Source organism: Vespa mandarinia, chromosome 9, assembly GCF_050613455.1.
Source record: "Vespa mandarinia isolate Hongniang chromosome 9, ASM5061345v1, whole genome shotgun sequence".
In the NCBI taxonomy this organism is placed as follows: domain Eukaryota; kingdom Metazoa; phylum Arthropoda; class Insecta; order Hymenoptera; family Vespidae; genus Vespa; species Vespa mandarinia.
Window position 1 is genome coordinate 3,478,557 of NC_140818.1, and position 11,444 is coordinate 3,490,000.

The 11,444-nt window shown below is 34.9% G+C and overlaps 1 protein-coding gene across 12 annotated transcripts in view; it reads left to right on the top strand.

Moving 5' to 3' along the window:
• The window catches only part of LOC118443375 (ELAV-like protein 1), a 44,812-nt gene that overhangs the window by 16,175 nt on the left and 17,193 nt on the right, over nucleotides 1-11,444 (top strand). For 4 of the 12 annotated variants that reach the window (XM_035870258.2, XM_035870262.2, XM_035870260.2 and 1 more), the window contains exons 1-2: nucleotides 1,577-2,002; nucleotides 11,003-11,238. In XM_035870258.2, coding sequence (XP_035726151.1) covers nucleotides 11,043-11,238 — 196 coding nt within the window. In that variant the 5' untranslated portion in view covers nucleotides 1,577-2,002; nucleotides 11,003-11,042. Of the gene's footprint in view, nucleotides 1-1,576; nucleotides 2,017-10,168; nucleotides 10,190-11,002; nucleotides 11,239-11,444 lie in introns of those variants that run through there. The other 8 variants (XM_035870254.2, XM_035870259.2, XM_035870261.2 and 5 more) reach the window with 5 other exon arrangements.

Consider the following 11,444-nt stretch of genomic DNA (forward strand, 5'->3'; position numbering starts at 1 on the left):
GATCGATGGCATCCGTAAATTCGTCCCTTTTTTCCCCTCCTTTAAGGTTCGATCATGAAACCCTCCCTAACAAGAGGGGAAGGGTAAAAGAAGAGTGAAGAACGAGCGAAGCGAATCATAGCGTCGTCGTAACAATAGGAGGGGTGTTGCGTACACGCTCGCTGCCGCCGCCACCGCCACCGCCACCATCGCCACCGCCACCGCCACCGCCGCCGTCGCTGTCGCCGTCATCGTCGTCATCGTCGTCATCGTCATCATCGTCATCATCACCGTCGCCGTCGTCGTTGTCGTCGTCCTCATCGTTCGTCGCTCGTGTCGCGCTCGTCGCTCGTGTCGCTACCGTAGTATCGGCCGAAGTTTACCGAACACACGCCGAGTACGACCGAGCGCATGCTGACTCGTCTCGAGTCGTGTTACGAGTCGTTCGCGAAGGGACGTGTGCGTTCAGTCTCTAGGTAGCCTCCGCCCGTAACGCGTCGTTCCTTCTGTTTCCTTAGTCTAGTATTTAACGCTTTAATTTATCGTCTCGCGATTTCCTTCTTCCATAATCTCGCCTCTTCTTAATCTTTTCCTTTTTCTTCATCCTTCGTGCTCTAGCTGTCTCTCTCTCTCACTCTCTCTCTTTCTCTTTTTTCTTTCTATCTATCTATCTATCTATCTATTGATCTATCTATCTATCTCTCTCTTTTTCCTCTTTTTGAACTAATCGACGCGAAGAAAATTATACGCATACACGCGCGCACATATAAATACATACATATACAACGTGTACGTCGAAAGAATACTCGGACATCATATATATATATACATATATATACACACACACACCAAATACGCACGTACGCATATATACAAAGAAAGAGAGAGAGAGAGAGACGTACGTATAAGTAGACACGCGTTAACACAAAGCTCGCACGCGAGTTCTTTCTCTTCACACGTCCTCGTTCCTCCTTCACCTCTTCTCCTCTTTCCTCCTGGAATAGAGGAAGAGACGAATGAGCGCGATACGACGTCGGTTTTCATCTTCTTCTTCGTCGTCGTCGTCGTCGTCGTCGTCGTTGCCGTCGTCGCCGTCGTCGTGGTGAAATTAAACGTGTGTGTTACTAACGCGTATCTCTCTCCCTCGGAAAAGCGAGAGGAAGAGAAAAAGAGAGAGTATCATTTCGAGGGAAAGGCGAAACATAAATGCCGATTTACGTGCGCCCGCGTCGTTGTACTTTTCTTTCATTGATTTCCCCTTCCGTTCCGGGCGGTGGTGCGAGAGCGTGATAAGAGAAGAAGGAGTAGAAGAAGAAGAAGAAATAGTAGAAGTAATAGAGGAAAAAGAAGACTCGCGCTGCATTCGAAAATATAAAGACAAGAAGAGGATCCGAGGAAAAAAGAACGTAGATCGTTCGTGGCCTGTCGCGTTTCAAAGTTTTCTTTGAAACCAGATTAAAGAAAAAGAAAAAAAGAAAGAGAGAAAAAGAGAGAGACATACATAGTCTCTCGAGTGAGAAGAGAAAATAAAAAGAAATACAAATAATATTAATAATACTAAAAAAAAAAAAAAAAAAAAAAAAAAAAAAATAAATAAAAAAATAAATAAAAAAATAAAAAGAAAAAAGAGAAATAAAGCAGCGAAGAAAAGGAAAGATTTTCTTTCTTTCCTTCTCGGTACTTGATTTCACGTGTGATATCGGGTAATAATAAGAAAGGAAAAAGAAAGAAAAGAAAAAAAAAATAAAGAAAGAAATTGGAGAACGGAAGGAAAGAAGGAAGGACAGGAGTCGAGAGAGAGAGAGAGAGAGAGAGAGAGAGAGAGAGAGATACATAGACAGAGATAGAGATAGAGAAAAAGAAAAAAGACAGAAACGAGAAACGAACGAACGAAGGGAAAGAAAAAAAAATTGAACTTGTGATAAAGCGAACATAGAGACGCATTAATATACAAAGGGATAAGGGATAGCCTGGATTATTTTTTGGGGAAGTGAGAGTGAGAGAGGTGAACGAAGGACGACAGGTAAGAAGATACAAGTAAGCGTCCTCCTTTTTCTCTGTGTCATTTTTTTCTTCTCTTTCTTCTTCTTCTTCTTCTTCATCATCTTTTTCTTTCTCTTTCTCCTCTTGACTTTTTCTTTTTATGTCCTCTCCTTTTTTTTTCTCTCTCTCTCTCTCTCTTTCCTTCCTTTCCCCTTCCTCCCTTCTCCTGGAACGTTTGAGAGAGAGCACGTGCCACGCGAAAGTTTCGTGGAACGTCGACGAGTTGGTTCTCACCCCTCGCTCGTGCCATCTCTCTTTCTCTCTCTTTCTTTCTTTCTTTTTCTTTCTCGTCGTTTCTTTTTCTCGCGTTCTCTCTCTCTCTCTCTCTCTCTCTCTCTCTCTCTCTCTCTCTCTCTTTCCTTATCTTTATCTCTTTCTATGCGTGTCTAGCGTGCGCGCTTCCCCTCCCCCATACTTTTTTCTCTCTCCCTCTCTTTCCTCCCTTCTCTCTTCTCTCTTTCTCTCTCTCTTTCCCCTTCCGTATGCGCTGCTGCTGCTGCTACTGCTGCTGTTACTGCTCCTGCTGCTGCTGCTGCTGCTGCGTGTCAACGCACTTATGTGTGCGTGAGATTGTGTACGTGCGCGCGCGCACGCCTGTGCGCGTGTGCGTCGTCATGGTACTGCCTCGGGTGGAAGTGTAGTTCTCTCTTTCTCTTTCTTTCTTTCTTTTATATATATATATATATATATATATATATATATATGTATGTATATATATATATATCCATCTCGCTCACTCTCTTGGTCTTGTGTGCTCACGCCAAGTGAACAAGAGAGAGAAAGAGTGATGAAGAACATAAAAGAAGTGGGGGAGGGGATTTGTGGCAAGGGGTGTAGGGGGGCTGTACGGCAAAGGGGAGGGTAACAGAGAGGGGCGGAGACGTTGTAGCAGCCGCGCTCGTATTGATCGGTCCCGGCCACGCGATTTTCACGATCCGTCGCCATGGCCACCTGGCCAGCGGCCGAAGATCGTATCTACCGGCGTTCGTGGAAATCGAACTTTAACCCTTGAGAAATAACCCTCCGCGTGCCTCGCGTTGTTACTACTAACAACCACTACTACTACTACTCTACTACTACTTCTACTACACTACTATCATCGTTACTCATTACTATTAGTACTACTATTGCTATTACTATGAATACTTTTTTTTTTTAACTTTTATTCTTCTTGCTTTCGTCTTCTTTGAGATATCTCATATACATACACACACACACACACACACACACAATTCGGTGTGATAAATTATTTCTTATTTCGTATAACTTCGGATACTACGCGAATTATTAATTTGTATAAATAAATTCGTACGACTAAAAGTACGATATTTAAAATGAGTTCTGAAAAATTATTATTTTTTTATGCTATTCTGTTGATTGATATTTTTTTAATTATCTTGAATATTAAATGTTATTGTATTTATTAATAGTTCTACATTCGTAGGTAATAAATGTATATGAATTTTCTTTTTTCTTTATATAAAAATTTTATCTTCATGTGAAATATAAATATGATAGAAATTGCAAAGTTGTCTCGTATGGCGTAATTACGTAGTTCAAGTTCGCGATTCCACGAAATTCCATTTCGTTCCAATTCCGTCAGTTCCCTTTCGTTAAGGGAGTATCGCGTGTTCTTCCATTGTACTATAGCATATTTTTTCTATTTTCTTCTTTTCCACTAAAACATCGTTCGTAAAATTGTTCTACAGTTTTATTGTATAGTAAAGTCTAATCACATTGTGCGTGTGTATGTGTATATGATTATGTAGCGTCTGAAATATTTAGCCGTTTTATTGAGAAATTTCAGATTCAATTAAATGTAAAGACGAATTTGGTAAAGATATCCAAGGAATTAATATATATATATATATATATATATATATATATATATATTATTTTCTAGGATTGGAAAAGAGGTTAAAAATGCAAAGTAGTATATTTATTTGCATAAATTTGAATTCTGATAGACTGTGGAGTACGACGTTGTCGTCCATCATTCGTCATATGCCTTAAACGGAGTTGCAACCCTTTGCATAAACTTGCGTATATGCATATGTATACATATATATATATATATATATGTGCGTGTATTTCGTTATTACATAGATATCGGTCCGCATTGTATTCACTGTTGTTACGCTGGGTAAACAAAATGATGCTACTGTATTCACGCCGAAAACTCGCCATTTTGAAGTCAGAGCAACGAACTATGATAATTCCTTATGGTGTGTAGTATATCGTTTCTCTCTCTTCCTCTTTCCTTCTCCTCCCTTCTCTCTTTTTATCTATCTATCTATCTATCTATCTCTTCCGGCCTCCATTGTGGAGGAGTCCTAAAATACGCGCGTCGTTGGTGAGTGCGCGCTCGCGTCGATCGATAACGACAAAGATGCGGTGCCACGATAAAACTTGCCCATAGATATACATACATACATAAATACATATATATATATATAATATATATATATATATATACATATTACATTTTTCAGCACGCGAATACTCCTACGCACGCACATGTCGTCCTTTTTATTTGTATTTTCTTTCCTTTTTTATTTATTTATTTATTTGTTTATTTATTTATTTATTTATTTATTTATTATAGTTATTTATTTATTTATTTATTTATTCTTTTTTTTTTCTTATTTGTGTAAATACCCTTAAACTATTTCTTTCTTCCTATTTATATTCCTTTCATCGCAACAACAAACAGTGTTAGTTAGGAAGAAAACGTTTCTACGTCGTTTAAACCACCTGCGGTGTGTCACTTAACTTCCTCCCGTGTTTCCCCATAATTAGAGTTATACGAAGATAATAATAACGACCTATCATTTTTCTATAGAACTATGTATGTATTTATATATATATATATATATATATATATATATATATATATATATATATATATAATATGTACATCTGTGTCAGCCGATTGAAATTTCGATCGATTTAGACTTTAGCTTCTGTTTGCTCTACTCCTATGTTTTTCGAACGAATATTATATCGTGAACACTGATGATCGTAGGTGGCATGATTCCGATTAGATTCCCCGGGACCTACCCTTTGATACCCTTTTTATTATAGCCTTTTACATTTAATATTATCTTCTCATATTCCTTTTATTTTTAACTTAATCCTTTATATCACGACGAATATAGAGCAATAAAGAAATTTATTCTTCTCGACGATTTACGCTAAAATTATCTCATTTTTTTTCTGTTTTTTTTTTCTGTCTCTCTCTTTTTTTTTATAATTCATTTTCCGAAAAAAAATTACATTTTCGCGTACGAAAAAACAATTTTATTATCTTACGTCGTCCTATATCTGTTTTTTCTTCCAGTTAAAAAAGAGAGTGTGAGAGGAGGGGGGGAGGAGTAGGAGAAAAAGAAAAAAATACACACACACACACACACAATTGCCCATCGAGGAAGTACAATACGGACTCTCTTTCATATCGCTTTTGCTCTTTACCGCTTTTCATTTCGCCGTATGTTGAGATCCTAGTCGGTGCCCCATCTGCCAGTGGTTCTCAATATTATCCAAAATTAAATATTACTTTCGTCGATCTTTGGAAAAAGGTAGAAGAAAATGTTTTCTTTATCTTCTACCCCGGCTCGTACTTATTCAAGTACAACTTTTTAAAAATCTTCTCGTTTAATCCAAATTATTAATATATCACAAAAGCTCTCACATATTGAGAACCTTTATAAAATACCATGGGAATCGCCATTGCCCTCTGAGGAACATAATAGAAACCTATCTATCTATTACCCCCAGGACATCGTGGACAGCTCGCGTTTGGGGTGCCCACCAACGGGTGGTGGTGGCAATGGTGATAGTAGTAGTAGTAGTAATAGTAGTAGTAGTAGTAGTAGTAGTAGTAGTAGTTGTAGTGAAAGTGACTGCTTCGACTCGCTTGTCTGCGTTTGCCTGCGTGCGTCCATATATTTACGCGAGTTCCATATGAAGGGACCCTAAGGACAGCTGATGGCCGCGTACGTTGTTCGCGAGGCAGTGAAGAGCGATCGAGGTGGGTCGAGGGGTCTGAGGGGAGGAAGGAGAAGGGAAAGGGGCTGGACGGTAGGAGAGACCGAAGGGAAGTTGTGACGGCGGTGCAAAAAGGATAGAAAAAGAAAGGGAGAGAAAGAGGGAATTAAAATATACCTAGCCGGCTCGTGCTGGCTGATACACACACACACACACACACACACGTATGATGTATGTATGATGTCCGTAGCAGCTGTGTATACATACTCGCTTTTCTCTCTCTCTCTCTTTCTCTCTCTCTCTCTCTCTCTCTCTCTCTCTCTCTCTCTCTCTTTATCTCTCTCTCTCTCTCTCTCTCTCTTATATGTAACACACCCTATATAGCAGTGTTTCTCAACGAATAGTTCACTGCCCAACCCCATCTCCCTACTCTTTATCCATCTCTAACCATCATGATGTATTACGTACAAGACTTTTCTTTTTTTAACACGTTGATCGGCCCATATTACCCGATTTTGGGTGACAGGTAAAGTTCCAAATTAGCCACGTCAACCGTATATACGGGTGTGACGTTTTATATATATATATATATATATATATATATATATATATATATAAATACACTGGGTTTATATAAAGTCCGGTAACATCGGTAAAATTGAGATACGTCGCACGATGGAACATGCTATATAAGAGATGTCAATTTCGTACGTACTAGATATCATTTTTTAAGGTATACTCTCAAAATTTCTTTTCGCACATGACATTGTCAAGATTCTACATTCGAATGCATTCGTTTGCTGCATCGTTAATTAAATTATTTTTTCTTTTTTAGTACCAATCAACTGCATTATCTTCGGCATTATATCGATTTCGATTTATTCTTGAATAGACTATTCTTGTAAAATCCATATCACCGTATTATTCTCTCTCGTTATTATGTTAAGTTTGTCAAAATCCGAATCAGAATCAGATGATATACGTAATTCTGTTTGTTTTTTTTGTCTTTCTTTCCTTTTTTCTTTTTTTTTTTTTTTTTTTTTTTTTTTTTTTTTTTTTTTTTAATTGGAAAACTCGTTATTTCGAAAGTTCTCGAATTACAAATCCTGTAACAGATTTTTTCCTCGCTGCTATCCGATTTTTTGACAATTCTTAATTTATTTATTTTTTTTTTTTTTGCGCAACATTACAACTACAAGGGAAAATGATATAAATATTGTTAAAAAAAAAGAAAAAAAAAATATGACCATGCTCGAAAATCTCTTCATTTTCGTTTGTTTAGAATCTTCTATATCCTCTTTTCGAATATTAGAAACCACAAAGTACTTCAAATCTTTTGATAATTATATTGAATCTTATCTTATTTTAGGAAACCTACTTAGAACAAAGGTCGTTTCGTCTGAACACGCTATCTTCGTACCTAACGCTACTACTTTAGGTATACTTAAGATCTTCACATACGTAAAATGTAATACGTAAGCCATAAGAAAATCCACTAATCGGAGTTCGACTAATTACAATAATTCTCTTCCACATGTTTCGATAGTAAAATTTAAATAGTAGAGCCCTATTCAATCTATGAAATAAAATTCCATAAGGTTGATATATTCTTATGATTTATTTACGTTCTACGTCGATGCGTATTTTAAAGACATTTAAAACAATTCATCGAATAAACATATGTACATATATATATATATATATATTAGCTTTGTTGTCTCTTGATAAAAAAATATTACGTTTATTTCGTTCTTCGTTCTTCGTTGATCTTAATGTGTTTTTTTTTTCTTTTTTTAATTAATTAAAAGATAAAAAAAAATTACTATTATTATTTTTTATAATTATCACAGAGCAATTATTTTTAAAAGTCTCTCTTTAATTCTTTATAACGATAAGTATTTTTTGTAATTGTGTTTTCTCTTTTTTTTCTTTTTCTTTTCTTTTCCTTTTGTTTGTTCTTACTCGGAGAACTTTAATTAAGATCTCTTTTTACGTTCGTTGCCATTATCCGAGGAGGGATAAACCAGTGTTGTTAAAATGTTTAAAATGGAACATGCGAATAATGAAAGTTTGGGAAACACTGCTGTATATAGGACCAACCACTGCGTAATTCTTTCCCTTTCTCCTTTACCATCTCTTTCATTCGTTCACTTTCCTTCTCCCTTATTCTCCATCTCTCTTTCCTGTTCAACCCCAACCAAGTAAATCCTTTTCTCTTACCACATTTATACCGGGTGTCTCCCCGTGATAAAAGTTTTACGTATTAATTATGTCTCTTTCTCTCTCTCTCTTTCTCTCTCTCTCTCTCTCTCTCTCTCTTTCTCTTTCTCTCTCTCTCTCTTTTTTTTTTTTCTTTTCGTAAGCTCGTTAATGAGGACATCTGATGCGCGTAGGCTTTTCATTACATTTTTATCTTTGAGTAGATGGTAAACGATGGTGGAAGGGACCGACATTAATTATTTTTCGTGTTTTAGCTAAGATAAATTCATTTTGTATGTATGTATGTATATACGAACATGTTACCATGTCTGAGCTCTGTAAGATCTCTAATCTATATCTACGCATTCACATACACGTACATATACATACACATACATTTATTTTTTTTATGAATTTTTACACACACACACGCACACATACGTTTGTCCTTAATCTTGAGATAATCGTATCTATCAATAATACGTTCAATAGTTTTCATTATTGGATTTTGTAAATGAGCTTTCTTCTTTCTTTTTTTTTTTAAATTATTATTATCATTAACTGATACTTATTCGACACCCTATAGATATGCTCTTCCATAGTACTTACGAAGACTCTGATGGTGTGGTAGTGATATTGATAATAGTAGAAAGGGCGGAGTGGTTACACGAGGGAGAGGCCAGCCCTTTAAACGTCGACGGGGTTCGTTGCCCCTTTAAATTATCTCGGCTCCTATTGGGCTTTTTTCTCCGACTCCTTTTAACCGTCAATACAGCTTGTTTTTTTACGGTCTCCGTTTTTCTGGAAGTCATTGTCGAGCTGGATTGAAATCGTATTCTTTTTTATTTATTTTTTTATTTTATTCTCTTTTATTTTTATTTTTCTTCTCCCACCACATTCGTAGTAGAAGATATACATTACTTACACGTATGTAATGTGAAAATTCATATCGTTCGATGGAAAATTTGAAGAAACGATTGTTTAAGGTCCATAGTTACAATGATTTCTAATAATTGTCAATTATTAATTTTACATTGATAAATATATATATATATATATGTATGTATGTATATATAATTATTAATTATTATTCATCATAATAAATATTAAATTATTTGAATAATTATTAAAGATCCAAAAATATAGAAATTATTTGCCAATATTATCTGAAAATGATTGTTTAAATATAAGATCAATTTACGATCTTTTCTATTTAAAATAAGTAAGAAGATGTATTCTACATATAATCGATAATAATGTGTTCTTTACACGTAGATTTATTCCAAGAGTTTACCAATGTGACCTTTAAATGCCCGAAAAAAGAAAAAAAGGAAAACAAAAGAAAACTTTGCACGCAGAATGATTCGGTATAACTATAGCAATACAAAACAACATTCCATTAGTTTCAATGTACACATATATACACATCTACATACATACATACATACATACATACATATATATATATATATATACATACATACATAGACACATAATACAAAGAATAAAGTAAAGAAAATAAATATTATATATTGAAATGAAATACATATATGTATATTTATTTTAGTTGAAAGTAGTGTCGAATGGGATCTTAACTGCTATCGATAAGTATACTCTCGTCAAACGAAATATAGAACATTTTCGTTTATTACATTAAATAAATATAAAATTACTTCATGAGAGTATAGTCATGGACTCTTATTTAGTGTATTAGAAATTAATATCTAACGTACGTTCGTGTATCGTTTGAATTCGAAGATCGTTTTCCCTTCATACATACATTATTATATATATATATATATATATATATATATGTATATATATATACAAAATATATATATATAAAATATTCTATTATATATAATATATTGTGTTTTATATATGTGTATAATATTGTATTTTATATATATATATGTATATTTTTTTTGTTATCCTAGCTATGTTTTGCTGAGGGCAAAAACGAGGAAAGCAACGCACGAGGGTAACTAATAAGCGACTTTCTGCATCCGTGTGTTCGTGTTTTGGTTACATAGCTGACTTGTTGTTTTCCCGTCCTTCGTGGATAGCCTCATCATCGTCGTCATCATAGTCGTCGTCGTCGTCGTCGTCGTCGTTGTCGTTGTCGAATAGCAAACTATTCTCATACTTTCTTTTCTCCTTTTTCCTCTGTTCGTGTTTATATCTAATCCTACGTTTTTCTTTGGGCGTTGCTACGCGATTCTCGTTGTATACTCGTATTATTATTCTTCTTCTTCTTATTCTTATTCTTCTACTTCTTATTCTTCTTCAACGTGTCGTAGTATAATCGGCATCGTTATTCGAATAAGTCACGATCTTTTAATATCTTCAATAATATAAGGAAATTTTTTGTCGCCTCTCTTGTTTCTTCTTCTTCCTCTTTGTTTTTTTCTTCTCGAGTCAAAGAGTTAATTACGACTTAACAAAACTTTTTCGTTCATTTTAATTAACGAACAATCAATCTGTCATTATCGAATCGCAAGTACGTCAATAAATAGATCGATTGATAATTTATGATTAATTTTTTTAACAACAATTGCACGATTAGAGGGAGGTTTCAACCGGTGACATTGGAAAGAGGATTTAAAAGAAATATATATATATATGTATATATATATATGAAATATATAATATATATATATATACCGGTAATATATATATATATATATATATATATATATATATATATGAAATCATTTTATAGGAAGTCGCAAGATCGATCAATCGGTCATTTTGAATAATCGATTTGAATTTTTCTGCTTTCTCTATTTTCTAGATTTCGTACGTAGTTAGTGACGACCCCTCAGAGGAGTGCAATGATGGCGAACGGAATGGACACTGTCGTACAACAAAATGGAGGATCCACTCTCGGACAGACATCGCAGGAGGAGTCGAAGACGAATCTCATCGTAAATTATTTGCCTCAGAGTATGACGCAGGATGAAATCCGTTCTCTCTTCTCCAGTATAGGCGAGGTCGAAAGCTGCAAGCTTATCCGCGACAAACTTACCGGTAAGTAACTTAAATGAGTCGATGATTATAAAACACGCAAACACATATACACACACAGACAGACAAATACATATATTTATTGCATAGATTATTAACATTATTATAGTTTGATACAATAGAAAATATAATTAATAAATTTAATTTCTTTCGAATTTTCACTCAGGCTAGTTTTATAATTACTGTAACTAATATACAAATATACAAAT